General features: G+C 35.8%; 1 protein-coding gene and 1 pseudogene across 4 annotated transcripts in view; one reads left to right on the top strand and one right to left on the bottom strand.

The window, feature by feature from the left end:
- The window catches only part of RNF169 (ring finger protein 169), a 120,772-nt gene that overhangs the window by 22,778 nt on the left and 79,680 nt on the right, over nucleotides 1-18,314 (top strand). For all 3 annotated transcript variants that reach the window (XR_014326396.1, XR_014326397.1, XM_082845123.1), the window contains exon 2: nucleotides 7,736-7,809. Coding sequence is in view for 1 of the 3 variants with exons in the window: in XM_082845123.1 (XP_082701249.1) it covers nucleotides 7,736-7,809 (74 nt within the window). In the remaining 2 variants the exon portion in view is untranslated. The remainder of the gene's footprint in view (nucleotides 1-7,735; nucleotides 7,810-18,314) is intronic.
- On the bottom strand, nucleotides 14,351-17,533 carry LOC309965136 (small ribosomal subunit protein mS31-like; annotated as a pseudogene). The gene has a single exon. The product of its transcript is annotated as a small ribosomal subunit protein mS31-like (transcript).

Raw genomic sequence — 18,314 nt, 5'->3', positions numbered from 1 at the left:
TTATGTGGATAAGTGGATTCAACCAACCTCAGATTCAACCGCAGATCATATGGTACCGTAGTATGTATTTATTGAAAAAAAATCTGCATATAAGTGGACCTGCGCAGTTCAAACCTACATTGTTCAAGGGTCAACTGTAGTTGTCAGAGGACAGGCATTAAGAAAGTACTTCCACCACTGGATTCATTTATAAATACTAAGATACTCAGCAGCTCAGTGACACCTGGAATAGCTTCTAGTATTTCTTTTCTGTGAGATGAAGGAAGGGTGAATGGTTGTTTCTGTGCTACTGAAACACTTGAAAATCCCTATAGATTCTGGTGGAGGGATTGGTGGATTTGGGGACTAATTCCTCTGGACCAAGGAGGGTGATGTTGCCTTTTCTGCTTCTTTTGACATGTTGTTGCTGTGCTCCCCCACCGCCCCTGCCAGCCCAAGAATTTATTTCTTAGAGCAGTTTTAGTTTTACAACAAAATTGAGAGGAAGGTACAGAGATATCCCATATGATCCCTGCCCCCACACATTCATAGCCTCCCCCATTGTCACTGTCACTCACCAGAATGGTAGATTTGACTCTTGGTGTTGTACATTCTGTGGGTTTGGACAAATGTATAATGAAATTTGTCCATCATTATAATATTAGAAAGAGTCTTTTCACTGCCCTAAGAATCCTCTGCTCTGCCTACTCATCCCTACCTTCTCTGTCCTTGGAACTACTGATTTTTTAATTGTCTCTAAAGTTTTATCTTTTCCAGAATGTCATATAGTTGGAGACATACAGTATGTAGCATTTTCAGATTGGCTTCTCTCATTTAGTAATATGCATTAAAGTTTCCTCCATGTCTTTTCATAGCTTTGAAAGCTCATTTTTTTTCTTTTCCAATCATAATTGAATTTTATTTATTTTTTAAAATTTTTATTGGAGTATAGTTGATTTACAATGTTGTGTTAGTTTCAGGTGTACAGCAAAGTGAAAGAGTTATATGTATACATATATCCACTCTTTTTAGATTCTTTCCCATATAGGTCATTACAGAGTATTGAGTAGAGTTTCCTGTGCTATACAGTAGGTTCTTATTAGTTATCTGTTTTATATATAGTAGTGTGCATATGTCAATCCCAGTCTCCCAATTTATCCCTCCTCCCTCCTTCCCCCAAGTAACCATGTTTTTTTTCTACATCTGTGACTCTTTGTGCTTTGTAAGTAAGTTCATTTGTACCATTTTTTTAGATTCCACATATAAGCGATAACCTGTGATATTTGTCTCTGTCTGACTTACTTCACTTAGTGTGATAATCTCTAGGTCCATCCATGTTGCTCCAAATGCCATTATTTCATTCTTTTTTATGGCTGAGTAATATTCCATTGTATATAAGTACCACATCTTCTTTATCCATTCATCTGTCGATGGGCATTTAGGTTGCTTCCATGACCTGGCTATTGTAAAGAGTGCTGCTATGAACATTGGGGTGCATGTATCTTTTCTAATTAGAGTTTTCTCCAGATATATGCCCAGGAGTGGGATTGCTGGATCATATGTAGTTCTATTTTTAGTTTTTTAAGGAACCTGTATATTGTTTTCCATAATGGTTGTACCAATTTACATTCCCACCAACAGTGTAGGAGAGTTTCCTTTTTCTCCACACCCTCTCCAGTATTTATTGTTTATAGACTTTTTGATGATGGCCATTCTGACTAGTGTGAGGTGACACGTCATTGTAGTTTTGATTTGCATTTCTCTGATAATTAGCATCTTTTCATGTGCTTTTTGGCCACCTGTATATCTTTTCTGGAGAATTGTCTATTTAGATCTTCTGCCTGTTTTTTGATTGGGTTGTTTGTTTGTTTGTTTTTGACATGGAGCTGCATGAGCTGTTTGTATATTTTGGATATTAATCCCTTGTCAGTTGCTTCGTTTGGAAATATTTTCTCCCATTCTGAGGGTTGTCTTTTCGTTTTGTTTATAGTTCCTTTTGCTGTGCAGAAGAAGTTTAATTAGGTCCCATTTGTTTATTTTTGTTTTTATTTTCATTACTGTAGGAGGTGGATCAAAAAAGATATTGCTGCAATTTATGTCAAAGAGTGTTCTGCCTATGTTTTCCTCTAAGAGTTTTATAGTGTCTGGCCTTGAATTTAGGTCTTTAATCCATTTGGAGTTCATTTCTGTATGTGGTGTTAGTGTTCTGATTTCATTGTTTTACATGTAACTGTCCCGTTTCCCCAGACTTATTGAAAAGACTGTCTTTTCTCCATTGTATATTCTTGCCTCCTTTGTCGTAGTTTAGTCAACCATGGGTATGTGAGTTTGTTTCTGGACTTTCTATCGTGTTCCATTGATGTATATTTCTGTTTGTGTGCCAGTACCATACTGTTTTGATTACTGTAGCTTTGTAGTATAGTCTGAATTTGAGGAGTCTGATTCCTCCAGCTCCATTTTTCTTTCTCAGGATTGCTTTGGCTATTTGGGGTCTTTTGTGTTTCCATATAAATTATAGAATTTTTTGTTCTAGTGCTGTGAAAAAATGCCATTGGTAACTTGATAAGGATTGCATTGCATCTGTAGATTGCCTTGAGTAGTATATTCATTTTGACAATATTGATTCTTCCAATCCAAGAACCTGGTATATCGTTCTAGCTGTTTGTGTTATCTCTGATTTTTTTCATCAGTGTTGAAAACTCATTTCTTTTTAGCACTGAATAATATTCCATTGTCTGGATTATCAACTTTCATATTATAATAGACAGTTATTTTACCAGCAAAAGTGAGTTTATTTGGGAATAGCCAGAGGAATTGCAGTTCAGGATATGCAAACTATGGCAGACCAGAGACAAATCCAGAGAACAAGGAAGTGGAACTTGCTTTTATAGGGAAAAGAGGGGAGTTGGGAAGAGCTGTAATAACCAAAGAGTCCATTGGAGGAAGCTGGGAGTCCAAAGTATGGAGGCTTCTCATCAGTTGAGCTGCTGCATATCTGATTGGTGGAGCTGTTTTTGGATGGAGAGAAGTTTTCTTCTTCCTGCTGGATAGTAAAGTAAGCAACACCTTCCTGTCATAGATGTAGGTGTATAGCTCTTCCTATCTGGAGTAACTGACAGATGCGGGGGGGGGGGGGGCATGAGCGCTCCCGCTACAGGCCTGTCCCTACTCTGATTTTAGCTGAGGTTTCTTTAATTAATTTCACTGTATCTACCTCAGTTTATTTATCCATTTACCTTCTGAAGGATATCTTGTTTGCTTCCAAGTTTTGGAGGTTATGGCCAAAGCTGCTATAAACATTTATTTACAGGTTTTTGTGTGGATGTAAGTTTTTAACTCGTTTGGATAAATATCAAGGAGTGCAATTACTGGATTGTATGGTAAAACTATGTTTAGTTTTGTAAGAAATTGCTGGATTGCCTTCCAAAGTGGCTCTACCATTTTGCATTCCCACCAGCAGTGTTTGAGAATTTTTGTTGCTCCACATCCTCACCAGCATTTGGTATTGTCAGTGTTTTGGATGTTAGCCCCTCTAATTACGGGTGTAGTGCCATCTCGTTTTAATTTGTAATTCTCTAATGACATATGATGTTGGGCGATTTTTTCATTTGTTTATTTGCTATGTCTTCTTCTTTGCCATATATTTTCTTTGGTGAGGTGTCTGTTAAGGTCTCTTGCCCGTTAAAAAAAAAATCAGGTTGTTTTCTGATTACGTTTTGATAGTTCTTTGTTTATTTTGGATAACAGTCTTATATCAAATACATCTGTTACAAATGTTTTCTTCCAGTCTGTGGCTTTTGTTCTCACTCTCTTGACATTGTCTTTTGCAGAGCAGAAATTTTTAATTTTAATGAAGTCCAGCTTATCAATTACTTATTTTATGAATCATGTCTTTGATATTATGTCTAAAAAGGCATCACCATACCAAGTCATCTAGGTTTTCTCCTGTTGCTCTGGTTTTATGATAGTATTGCAGGAGTTTCAATCACAATTTCAACTTTTGGAGTGGAGGGAGTTGACATATGACTCTAGGAAGGCAGAGGGAAGTAAAGAGAATATTGAGAAAAGTCAAGTCCCACATCAGCAGACAGGAGCTATTTTATTATAAATGAGTGTTCTTTCTGTACTAAAAGTCAGGGAACCTGAAAGGTTAATCATGACTGATAAATATCTTAGTATAATTAATAATGTTCAGTGTATACATGTTCTCCAGTAAGCTTTAAGAGACACTGTAAAAGACTTTGATTTAAAAAGGGAGATTTTTATTTTTCGGACCTTTTTCAGGTGGATTGAAACCATATTTCATAAGGCTTCAAAGAAATTATTTTCATGTTATAGCTACTGTTATATAAGTTTAAAATCCTAATAGCATTTTAACCTATTATATTAAACTTTAATAGAGTATTTCAGAATTTAGAGAAACCTGTTGAGTAGTAAATGAAAATGAAATAAAAATATTATTACAGGCATACCTTGGAGATATTGAGAGTTTGGTTCCAGACCACCGTAATAAAGTGAATACTGCAATAAAGCGAGTCACATGAATTTTTAGGTTTCCTAGTGCACCTAAAAGTTAGGTTTACCATAATTCAAAAAGAGTCATGTACCAAAATGTTCATTGCAGCTCTATTTACAATAGCCAGGACATGGAAGCAACCTAAGTGTCTATCAGCAGATGAATGGATAAAGAAGATGTGGCACATACATATACAATGGAATATTACTCAGCCATAAAAAGAAACGAAATTGAGTTATTTGTAGTGAGGTGGATGGCCCTAGAGTGTGTCATACAGAGTGAAGTAAGTCAGAAGGAGAAAGACAAATACCGTATGCTAACACATATATATGGAATCTAAGAAAAAAAAATGTCATGGAGAACCTAGGGGTAAGATGGGAATAAAGACACAGACCTACTAGAGAATGAACTTGAGGATATAGGGAGGGGGAAGGGTAAGCTGTGACAAAGTGAGAGAGTGGCATGGTCATATATACACTACCAAACATAAAATAGATAGCTACTGGGAAGCAGCCGCATAGCACAGGGAGATCAGCTCGGTGCTTTGTGACCACCTGGATGGGTGGGATAGGGAGGGTGGGAGGGAGGGAGACGCAAGAGGGAGGAGATATGGGAACATATGTATATGTATAACTGATTCACTTTGTTATAAAGCAGAAACTAACACACCATTGTAAAGCAATTATACTCCAATAAAGATGTAAAAAAAAAAAAAGCAATGATGTCATGACATCTCATAGAAATGTAGGGAAAGTCCACTGCACGCTAAGGAAGGAATGAGAGTAAAAAAAGCAAGTAACATCTTAAGAGTCTTAAGAATTTTTTGACCTTGTAGAGTCCTGGAAAGGTCTCTGGGACACCTAGGGATCAATGGACACACTTCAAGAATTACTGGTCTACATCTTCAGTGATGAAAATGAAGTATGAACTGTGAAAATGAAAGAAAAAAAGAAACAATTAGCACCAGCTTTTTTTGACAATCATCTTAAACCAGTATATACATGACAATCATTCTATGGTGTCTTTTATTTTTTATTTTCTGCACTAAAAAAATCAAGTTCTAACGCCTTACTTGAAAAGATTTATTATTATTATCATCACCCTTTTAATTTCTCTAGGCTTCTTCAGAGTTTGTTTCACCCAGAACTTCACAACTCTAGAATTATATGGTCTGAGTTAAATATTATATGTATCATAAAAACTTGCATGTCTGTTCTATTTTTGCCCAAAAAACCCCACAAAAAACTATATTACACAGAAATCCAGAGCAAGTAATGAAATTTGGCAGGCATAAAACAATGCAAATTCTTCCCCAAATGGCTTTTCTCTACATTAAGTCTCTTCAGTTTTCTTGTACATTAATAGTTGGATGGAGCCAAAGTAGTTATTTACTTTAAAAATGGCAGTAGCAATGAGAATGCTTTACAGCAAACTAAAAGTATATATAGAAAGCATATATACATATCTATATAGAAAGAAATTTGAATTGTGTAGTATAAAAATTACATGTTTTTAGTATAATTTTGGATTTATTAATTTCTCTTATAATCTTTTTTTTTTGCTCTGTTGTAGGTTCATACAAGTGCATAATTATTATAGCTTCTTGATGGGTTGCCTTTTTCATCATTATGTAATTTCCCTCTTTATACCTGTTAATTCTTTTTCTCTTAATTTTGCCATGTGCTTGTGCTAGTTCTGTGGCCTTGGGCAAGTCATTAACCTCTCATTTTCATTATTGTAAAATGGGTATAATAACTACCTTATAAAGTTTCTGTGACGATTCACTGAGAAAATATAAAGTATCGTTCAGGTAATAGGTTCTCCATAAATGGATTAAAAGAATTTTTTTGACTTAAGGGTTTTGCTTTTCTCTTCCTTCTTCCCCTCCTCTTTTAAAGCATCTGGTTTTAGATACTATTTGCCAATAATTAGAAATGTACTTAAGAGATATGATTAAAATAGTCATCAGGACTTTTTTTTTAAGTGGGTGAAGGTGATGTCGTATTTGCCTCCCAAGACCCGGGTCTAATAATTCTCTTGGTAGAGCTTTAAGTTACTGTTTTCTGCATCTGTGTTACATCCAGTGTTTCTGTCTAAGAATCTTCCACATTTCTCTGGTGTATATGAGTCTTTTTAAGGTAGTTGAGACAACTGAAAAAGGACAAAAGTCAACTTTTTGAGGAGCCCACTTTTCTACAACAAATATTATCAACCTGAATAGGATATAGAGTTGTTAGTAAGTCTTCAAATAAATACTGTGTTTAAGTCTAAATATACATAGGGGTGTATCGAAGTGTCATGTACATTTAAGGAGACAGAAGTGTGTATTTTCTCCTTCCTTTTTGATAGCATTTAGGACTTATCTTTTATTCCTGTTCTTAAGTTGGATTTTTATTGTTTATATAGCCAGTGTGTATTGTGTGCCTTCTGTGGGCCTGGATATAGAGAAGGGGAGAAAAGAGAATTTCAGCTGAGAAAGAGCATAAAAGGGTTAGAAGTATATGGCATATATATATTGTAACCAGATAGTCAAGAGATGAAAGACACAGTGCTTTAGAAAGATAAAGTTGTGATCAGTCTCTGGAAAACCTTGAGTGACATATTGAAGAGTTTTGACTTTATTCTGTAAGCTGATCAAAACCACTGAAGGCTTTGAGGATAAAAAATCAGGTTATATACTGAAAATATAAGTTGTATACAAGAAAATAGTCTGTTGGCAATGTTGAAAAAGAAGTAGAAAGAAACATTAGTAACAAAGTATTATGAGTAAAACTTTAGCTTATTTAAAATGTTACTTGGTAACATTGAACTAGGAGCTTTAAATATAGTTTTCCTTGAGGTCTTTTAACATGTTACATTTATCAGTGAGACCCTTCAGACCACTCTATATATTGATAAACTAATCTTCCAGCCTGTGTTTATTTTCCTCCATAGCCCTTAGTACCACCAGTTGTATTATATACACACATTTGTTTGTTTATTGTCTGTTTCCCCCCACAATATTGTAAGCTCCATGATAGTAAGGACTTTATTTGTTCAGTGCTTCTCCCCAGTGCTTAGAACTGTGCCTGGTTTATACCCTTTAATAAGTATTCATTAAATGAATGAATGAATATTCAAATTGTGGAAGATGACCACAATTTTTATGTGGTTTATGATGTGGGGGCAGCAGTAGGACAAGATCTTGGTTCCTTCCTAGAAAGTTCTGTTAAAAAGTGTTTTCTTTTCCCTTTCCTGCAGAGTTTATATTCAGAGCACCAATCAAATTAAGCAAGCCTGGGGAACTTCGTGAGGAATATGAAAGCCTGAGAAAGGTACAGTATAACAGTATACATATCATTATGCCATTCATTTTCTTAAAGTTAATTGAAATGATGACATTAAAGAATGCTTAGTGGGATTTTTGATTTACTAGGGATTTTTAAAATTTATAATGCAGAGCCTGTCTTTCTGTACCCTACCTTATATTGGTCTAGTTAGATTCTGTAGCTGTAATGGAAGTAGAGTAAACCTTAACTCAGAACCCCTTTTAAGCTGTCCTTTCAAAGATGAAAATGTAGCTCACACGGCCTATCACACACCTGCTGCAATAACTGGCCACCAAGAGTGGTATTCTTGGCATTTAAATGTTAGATAAAATCTAACATTTAAGCTTTAATAATAATAGCTTGTCTTATTTTTCTTTATCTTGCAAGGTTCCTCTAATTACATGTAGCTGGTATTATCTTTTACTGCTTTCACTCTCTTAAGTACTCCAGAAGAACTGTAACTTAGACTAGTAAGCGTAGTGGAATAATTTTCTAGTTAGGGAACGTTTACCATTGGGAAAGCTTTTAGCTGTGTCCACATCATCTTATTCTTGATGTTTTCAAGCTAATAGTCTGGGAATCACTTGGAAGATTAAGACTTCAGAAAGACTGGTAATAAGAAGTATAAGATTTGTATCATCCTTCCCTAGCCCTCTCCCTGAACCACCATCCCTTACCCAGGTTCATAAATGATTAGATAATCATTCTACATGTAGATATTTAATGTTCTATAAAGGCAAATAATCCACTTAATCTTAATCAGACATCATCATAAAACAGAGGCAAGACAATAACATGATGGCATTTTAGACTGAATGAAAAAGATCAGTATTTAATAAGGTCATGTTAAAAAGAAAAGATAAAAAACTGTGCTTAATTACTGTATATTCTTTGATCTTTTCTTTTAAATGAGAGTGTCAAATGCTGACTTGGGTCCTCATGCTCCTTTTGTATTGGTGTTGTGAGTTTTTTTGTTTTTCGTTTTAAATCAGTTACAAAGCTTTTTTCTACATAGAAACAAATTATTCTCGGGGGCTACATCAAAAGAACCACAGATTTCTCTTAAATAAAATTCCAGAATATGCAGATATTTAGTTTTAATATAACTTTTCAGAAACTTGGAGAATATGGAAATTTTGAAGCTGTCAGCTTGAAGATAATGAGAAAACAGGGACTTGGAGGTAGAAAAAGGAGGTAAAGCAGAAGGCATAGTGAGTGTAGAGATTTTTTTATAAGCCTTGGGAGAGAGAAGGATACCTTGGGGAACTGTTCCTTCGTCCTGTTAAGAAGGAGGGACAGGAAAATCGTTTTAAAAGCGACTGATAGCATAATGCTGTTGAGTGAAGCTAGGATAATCTCATTCTGCATAAACTGGATTGGGTTTGAAAAACACTCACCTGTGTCATTTGTGTTAAATAAATGTTAAATAGGTTTCCCCCCACCCATACTCCAAGTACCCAGGTTATCCTACACTCATTGTATAACCTGGAAAATGGAAATCCAAGTCATAAAATCAAAAGGCACTAATATGGCATACCCATGTAATGGAATACTATTCAGCAATAAGAAGGAATGAACCACTGATACATGCTACCAGATGGATGAGCCTCAAAAAGATGCTAAGTGAAAGAAACCAGATAAAAGAGACCACATATTGTATGTTTCCATTTATAGAAAATGTCTAGGAATAGACAGAAGTATAGAGACAGACAGTAGATTAATGGTTGATTGAGTAGGGATGAGAATGGGGATTAACAGTAAATGATCATGAGTGATTTTATTACAGCGATGAAGATTTCTAAAGCTGATTTATGGTGTGTTCCACAACTTGGTAAATTTACTAAAAATCATCGAATTATATACTTGAAATGGATGAATTATATAATATGTAAAAATATGCCTCGATAAAGTAAAAAAAATTAAGGCACTAGACATTTGGATGGAGAACTTGATAAAAAAGATGTCTCTTAGAATGCATATTTTCTGAAACAAAACAAATATATAATTATCTAGATGAATCCCTAGGGGAGGGAGATGTTTAAAAGTTTCTACTGAGCAAGCGATGGAAATTAATTCTATATAACTCATCATTACTAATTTGACGTGTAATACACTATTTAGTATACTTTATTATTTTGTTTAAATGACAGTAAAAACCTTTATAAGGGCTATAAAACGTTAACAGGAAATTTTATTCCCCTAATTCTTGTTCTTTTAAAAGATGTTTGCTTACTAATCATAGATCCCTCCACCCATGGTGTAGTGTTATGCTTACTGAGGTTACTATGTTTCTAAATTTTATGATTCTATAAATAGGCTTATATTTCTAAATATGTTTAAAATTTTCTTCCTGCCATGTGTTGTAGTTAATTTTGTCTTTTTTATGCAGGAATATGCAGAGCAAAATGTGAAAGTTCTCCTTTTTCTTATTTTCCACTTTCTTCCCCAGAGATAACGAGTGTCAACAGTTTAGTGTATATCCTAGATCCTTTATATATTTACACACACACACACACACACACACACACACACTCTCTCTCTCTCTCTCACACATATGCTTTAGTCTTTTTTAGTATAAATAAGATCATGATGTATATTCATTTATTCATCATATATTTATTATGTCCTTACTGTGTGCCAGGTACTAAGAATATGATGCTGAAGAAGACACCCAAGGTTCTTGACCTCGGGGAGATTTCATTCTAGTGGGGAAGATGTACAGTAAATAAGCAAAAGAAATTTAATATATATTAGTAAAGCAGGGTAAGAAGAGTTAGAGGGGAGTGGAAGGGAAACTTGAGACACAAAAAGACTGTTTTTGATACAGTGATCAGGGAAAGTCTCAGAGAAGGCAACATTTAAGTTGCTACCTGAAAGAGATGAGGGAGCAAGCCAAGTAAACTTATGAGGAAAGAGCATTCCCAGCAAAGAGAACAGCAAATGCAAAGGCCCTGAGATAGAAACAAGTTTGACTTGTTTAAGGAACACTGTGGCTGGAACTGAGTGTACAAGTTGTGGAAGGGTGGTTTGGGGATTTGGTAAGATGTGAGTTGGAAGAGATAGAGGGCCAGATCAAAGAAGGCCTAGTTGCTTGGTAAGGACCTTAAATTTATTTTAAGTGTGATGGGAAGCCAGTAATATGATCTGAATTATACTTTTAAAAGGTCTCTGGTTGTTGTGTGGGGAATAAACTGTAATGGGTCTAAGAATTAGGAATTGGATTTACTGTGAATAGTAGAGACCCCAAAACAGTGACTCAAATAAATTAGGAGTTTTACTTTTCTCCAGTAACAAAAAGCTGGAGGTAAGCTGTCCAGGGCTGATTATGGCAGCTCTAGGACATCAGGGATGCAGGCTCCTTTTTGTTCTTCTGTTTAGACATCTTCAAGTGTGCCTGTCTCCTTGTGATGTGGATCAACCATCGTTGATCCTTCTGTAGAATCCCATCTAGACAGAAGGTAAGGCAGAGGGCCTATGTCAGCTGAATTGGGTCTTTTAAAGAGCCTTCTCCAAAGCCGTACCGAGTGACTTCACCTGTATTTTGTAGTTGAGTGTCACAGACTCCCTCTAGCTGCCAGGAAAGCTGGGAAGCATAGTGTTTTAGCTGGGTACATTAACTTCCTAAGTAAAATTAGGGTTCTTTTATTTACTTATTTTTATAAATTTATTTTTATTTTTAGCTGCGTTGGGTCTTTGTTGCTGCACGCGGGCTTTCTCTAGTTGCGGCATATGGGGGCTACTCTTCGTTGCAGTGCACAGACTTCTCATTGTGGTGTCTTCTCTTGTTGCAGAGCATGGGCTCCAGGCGTGCAGGCTTCAGTATTTGTGGCTCGCAGGCTCTAGAGCTCAGGCTCAGTAGGTGTGGCGCACGGGCTTAGTTGCTCCGTGGCACGTGGGATCTTCCCAGACCAGCGATCGAACCCGTGTCCCCTGCATTGGTAGGCGGACTCTTAACCGCTGCACCACCAGGGAAGTCCCTAGGGTTGTTTTAGTAAGGAATGAAAGAATGAATACTGGAGTGAGAGGCCCGCGTACCGCAAAAAAAAAGAATGAATACTGGGTAGGCAGCTAGGCTGTCTCTGCCTCATGGGACAAGAATGGAAATAAGACCAATTAGAACACTTTTGGAGTAAGCAATGGGTTGGGTTTAACAAGGATTAGGATTTTACCAAAAGTATGACAGAGGGAATGATGCTGTGGACTTGAAGGTGTATACGAGGAAGTTGTTGTAGTTTTGGACTGTGGTTATTTTAAGGAGGTTGTTTGAGGAAGGAATTGAGGACATGGTGGACAATGAGAGTGGTAGAGTCAGTGGACTGGAAGTTTTGATGGTGTTAAAGAATTATAAAAGTAGGGTGACTAGCATATAAGTAAAGTTGGAAACCTAGAAGTCGTCGTCTAAATGTGAGAGGGTTAAATGTGAGACTGGGTGGTGGTTTAGTTATTGAACATGACAGGGTTTAGGGTATGATTATGGGAGGAGGTAACTGAAGTAGGATGGAAGAAAAGATTTATCTAGAAGGAAGTGAAGAAACTGAGAGAATATACTGATATTGAAATCTTCAGGAATATCACTGGAGTAGCTGGGCAGAAACTTAAGTGCCAAGGTTTTCTGTGAATAAGGGGAGTTGACAGGTGACTACCTCAAAGAGGGGTTGTGGGTATTACAGTCTGATGGTAAATACTTCATAGAAGCTAGGAATTTTGAGGAATAGTATGATCTATTCTGTAGCCAGTTGTTTTTTTTTTTCCCTCTAACAATATGTGCTTTTTTTGTGGCGGGGCCGCAGGTGCTTTCATATAGGTACTTTTTTCATACTGAATGGTATTTCATAGTGTGGATGAGGCATAATTCACTTAACCATTGATCATTTAAATTGTTTTCCATTTCCCCCAGTTTTGAAGAGATGTTACACTAAACACACATGAACATATCTGAGCAAATACTGCCTTTAAGTTAGCTTGCTAGAAGTGAAAGTGCAGGTCAGATTGTATATACACTTTGTATTTTGGTGGATATTCAAAAGACTTCTTTCAACTTAACTCTCTTACCAACAGTAAAAGAGAGTCCCTTTTCTTTAAATCTTTGCTAAGCCTTTATCATTATTTTTAATATTTTGCTATCTGCTGAATAAAATATCTCATTGTTTTAATTTACATTGCCCTGGTTACTAGAGAGGAGGAGCATCTTGTGCTTACTGGCCATTTACAGGTTTTCTATGAATTGCTTACTTATAACCTTTAGGTGTGAAAACTAGTTCCATCTTTTGGATATTTGTGATCTTGATTGCTAATGGCATGCTGTATTTTCTGTGCTTTTATAGATGTATTCTATTAAAAAGAAGTTTTCTGACATTTTATGGTGTTTTCAGTAGAAGGAGAAAATTAGCATGTGCTCAGTCCTCCATCTTGTTACATTGATTGGGGAAAGAATTTTGTTATATTCATTCTTGAATATTTATATTCTTATTATATATTTTTTGAATTTTATTTTTTTATACAGCAGGTTCTTATTAGTCATCAGTTTTATACACATCAGTGTATACATGTCAATCCCAATGGCCCATCTTGTTATATTCTTGTCTGCAGTAAATATATGTTGAAATGAAAAAATAAGTTTTATGGAGAAATTATTTCAATATTGATCTCTTTATGGTTCTCATCTATATAAGATTGACTGTTAGTCATTTTGTGTTTTGAAATAATTGATTCATCCCTATAAATTCTATTTATTGGTTGCATTAAGCTTATTATTTACACCATTATTCCTTCTGCTTATGCAGTTTGTTAGGTGCTTAACTTTGACCACATGGTTAAATAATAGTTGCTTTATATTAGATTTTGGAAACATATAATCCAGCATGCCCTTGTTTGTCTTCGTTGAATCATTAGACTCTGAAAGGTTAAAGGTAGGGGAAAAAAAACAGCCTTTGCTTCGAGACTGCTTATCTCCCTGGTTTCTGTAGTGGGAAAGATGAACTGCTTTTGATAATTCTGCGGATCACATGAGTGGTTTAGGCTTTCTCTGAATTGGTTTACTGACCTATCCATTTTCTTTTTTCTCCCTCACCACTGGTTCGTTTTTGAGGAGTATTTTCTCCCCATTGCTGGCTGAATTATTCAAGTAGTAAGCATGCAGTTCTAGTCCTTAGCCAGAGCACAGAGTAATCAGATACAGTCAATGGGTTACTGAAGTGAGTAATGACTTTATAAGGCAGACATTAACTTTTCTGAAGGAGTTTTTTAAAGGTAAGTAAACTTTTAGGGCCTAATTATCTTTGAAATAATATATCTTTAAAGTTCCTTTTATTATTTTTCTGCCATAAACTGTAAAGTATAGTGTACTTTATTAAAGCTTGAACATTTCACTTAAATCTGTTTGGCTGTACAGTGTATCATGAGCTGAATATTGAGCTGGCCTTTCCCTTATTTTTTTAATTTACTTATTTTAAAAGAAACTTGTATTTATTAAAATATATTCTGTTGCACCATGGATGCAGCAGGTTGTTTGCTTGTTTAAAACATTTTTTTCCTATTAGATTGTGAAATCTTTCAAGATGGATCTGTTTAGTCTCTTTAACTCTCCACCACATCTAATATAATATCTTGCACTTATATATTTATTACACATGGATTGAATTGTTCATCATCCAGTTTCAAAGCCCCTTCTTTTAAGAGAAATGACTTGTGTAAGGGTATACAGCTGGTTCATGATAGAACTAGATGTATTTTAAGATTTCTAGAGTTCTTTTTACTACATTATTTTCTGTGCTTCTTCCTCTGAAATGTCAATATGTAATCTTTGAGGAAATGCATACTTGGGTATGTGCTGATGTGCATCTTTCTAGAATAAGAAATAAATACAGAATCTCATAGTACATCTTTAAGAGCAGGTAAGCTGTATGGTACTAAGAAGGAAAAACTCTCAAAAGAATAAGTTTTAATTTTGACTGCACGAGGGAACAACTGTTTAGTTTATAGGATGTTCAAAATCTGAAAGTGTTAACATGGTTGTCTTTTGCTATTTACAACTACCCAGACAAGGAGAAACAACTTTATCAAGTTATATGCTTTTCAAAGAAAACAACACATTTGGGAAATACAAAGCATGATCAAATTTAATTAGAATTGCAGGTTATTCATGTTATATCTGTAATGTCCTGTTTTTCCTTGTCTCTTTCATTTATGAGAGGAGACGATCAATAGTTATAAGGTTACTACATTAGTATAGTATTTTATGTGGTTTAGAGACTAGTTTAAATAAAATCATTTCAGTGCTCCTTGAAAGCCAAATGAGAGAATTTTCTAGAAATAGTCACAACTCTTCTGTCCCTTGTACAAAATAAAACATTTTGTTAAAGTATCTGATTAGTGAAGCTTATAGTAAATTTAAACAGCTTTATTTTTTCTTATTTATAAAAGGAAGCAGAATTATAAAATTCTGTGAATTGTAAAAAGAAAAAAAATTATAAAAAGATTTAAAGGAGAAAGGGAAAATTACCAGTAATTCTGCCACCTAATAACCATATTTAAATGTTTATTGTATTTTTTTCTAGTCAAATTATTTTGTTTATAATACCAATCTCCAATAGCTTGAAATAAAAATTTCCCGTTGAACTGTATGTCACTCTCTTTAAGAACATCCTGTTTTTCATTAAAGTAATTTCTAAACCACTCTAAGTGTTCGACCTTCTGCTTAACACTCAGATGGGTTTTTGGAAAGGCTAGGTCACCAGCTCCATGAAGTGGCGAGTTGATCCTTGTTTTGGAAAATCCTCCAGGTATTTATCCAGAAATATATGTTAATGAGATTCTGAACCCTTATCATCAAAACCTGCTTCATTGTTAATTGGGACTCCCACAGGTTCTCCTCTTTTGTCCATTGGCTCATCTCTTCAGAATCATTCTGAAAGGACTGTTCATTGACTGTGGCTAACTGCTTAGCAGATTCCACAATCCAAAGTGAAGGTGTTGTCTCTGTGTGTCAGGTGCCTCTTTAGTAACTGCCTTAAGCCCAAAAATATTAAGCCTCTTGCCTTTGAATATATTTTTCCTAAAACTTGTTCTAAGATCAGTGGTCTTAAGATCAGGTTGAAGATCCTGACCAACATCATCATCATCAGCTCCTTCATCAAACTGCATCTGATTCACTAGTCTTGTACTAACTCTAGCTGTGGCAGGCAGATCTGGCAACTTTCGTAGCTGATATGATGTTACTGAAACTAATTTTAGTTCTTTTGCCCTCTTTCTGTGCCCTTGAGTCTTCCTTGTGCTGCTGAAGCAGCTCTGACTTGGTCATCTGCTTGTCAAAAGGGGTAGTCTGCAACAGCAGGTGCAGCCACCACCAACTCAAAACTCAGGGATTCACTTCTCTTTTGGGGACATCTTCTGGAGCTTTTTGAAGCCTGCTAGTTGTAGCCTCCACACTTTTAAGTTGTCTTCTGTTGGGTGGCTTTGTTGTTTGTACATTTACTGTGCTTTCAACTTTCATGCCCTTAATAATATTTATCAAGTCTTTTTTCTTATTCTTCTTTACACTGTCTTGGCTGTCTCTCTCCTTGGAATCTCATGGATTGGAGCCAAATGCTTATCTTTCTTGCTGTAGATCATGCTGTTAGTACCAAAGTATCTTTGGATATTATTTTTTTTGTTCTGACCATTATATTCAGAGAAGGGAATAACACAAATTGCAGCTACCAATTCCTCTGGGCCTCCAGAGCACAAAGGGAGGTGGGAAAGGGGGCAAAGGGGTAGGGAGCCCCACACTCTTGGAAACATTGTGGAGGAACAAGCTGAAATGGGAATACAATGGGGGTAGTGCATCCTCTGCCAAACATGCCCCACCCCCATTACGCTTAGTGAATAAGTCAGACAGAGAGAGACCAGTACTGTATGATTTCACTTATATGTGGAATCTAAAAAACAAATGAACAGACATAACAAAACAGAAAACAGTTATAGATACAGAGAACAAACAGGTGGTTGCCAGAGGGGAGAGGGGAGGAAAGAAATAGGTGAAGGAGATTAAGAGGTACAGACTTACAGTTGCAGAACAAATGAGTCATGAGTATGAAATGTACAGTGTGGGGAAATATAGTCAATAACTATGTAATATCATTGTATTGTGACAGATCATAACTAGATTTATCATGGTGATCATTTTGAGTACAGAAATATTGAATCACTATGTTGTATAACAGGAACTAACATAGTGTTGTAGGTCAGTTGTACTTCAAGAACAAACAAGCAAACTTACAGAAAAAGAGATCAGATTTGTGGTTACCAGAGGCAGGAGGTGGTGGGAAAGGGAATTGGATGATGACAGTCACAAGGTATAAAGTTCCAAGTTATAAGATAAATAAGTACTAAGGAGGTAATGTACAACATGATAAATATAATTAACACTGCTGTATATGAAAGTTAAGAGAGGGACTTCCCTGGTGGTGCAGTGATTAAGAATCTGCCTGTAATGCACGGGACACGGGTTCGAGCCCTGGTCCAGGAAAATCCCACATGCCGCAGAGCAACTAAGTCCATGTGCCACAACTACTGAGCCTGTGCTCTAGAGCCCACGAGCCACAACTACTGAAGCCCGCATGCCACAACTACTGAAGCCCACGTGCCTAGAGCCTGTGCTCCACACAGGAGAAGCCACCACAATGAGAAGCCTGCGCACCGCAATGAAGAGTAGCCCCTACTCACTGCAACTAGAAAAAGCCTGCATGTGGCAACGAAGACCCAATGCCCCCCCAAATAAATAAATTAATTAATTTAAAAAAAAAAAAGAAAGTTAAGAGTAAATCCTGAGTTCTCATCACAAGGAAAAAAATTTTTCTTCTTTAATGTTGAATCTGTATAAGATGATGGATGTTCTCTACACTTATTGTGGTAATCATTTCATGATGTATGTAAGTCAAATCATTATGCTACACTTTGAACTTGTACAGTGCTGTATGTCAATTGTATCTCAGTAAAACTGGAAGGAAAAATGTGTATCATAAACTTAAGCTTAAGACTTTTTACAGAATAGATTTAGGATCACACTTTACATGCCCTTTTTACTGACTGTTTTGTTTAACATATCATATGAAGCTTTCCATATCAGTGTATTTTGATCCATGCCAACATTTTTAATGGCTGTATAAAATAACAGAAAATATCATTGTGATATATTACATGCGTGCCAATATTTTACTTAAAGCCAAACCATTCAAGAATCAGAAATCACTTTTAAAAATATGATATTTAAAAAAGATTCCACAAGATAATTTTAAAAATTTCCCATCTCTATCCAAATCTGTGTAAAAATTCACAGGTAATCCACTTTCAGTAAAATTGCCAGCTTGGTTTTATTTTTCTGGTTTCAGATGAGAGTTTAAAACCTCATTTGCTGCTTACATTTGAGAGTCCACTTTTTGTTTGTTTATGTCAAACTTTAAAAAAAATTGCAGGTGCTCAGTAAATCACAATACAAATGATGTGGCTATTTTGCCCTTAGCTGACAGGCAGTT

This window comes from Leucopleurus acutus, assembly GCF_964270905.1.
Source record: "Leucopleurus acutus genome assembly, chromosome: 8".
Classification (NCBI taxonomy): Eukaryota; Metazoa; Chordata; class Mammalia; order Artiodactyla; family Delphinidae; genus Leucopleurus; species Leucopleurus acutus.
This window is presented reverse-complemented; position numbering and strand designations above follow the sequence as displayed.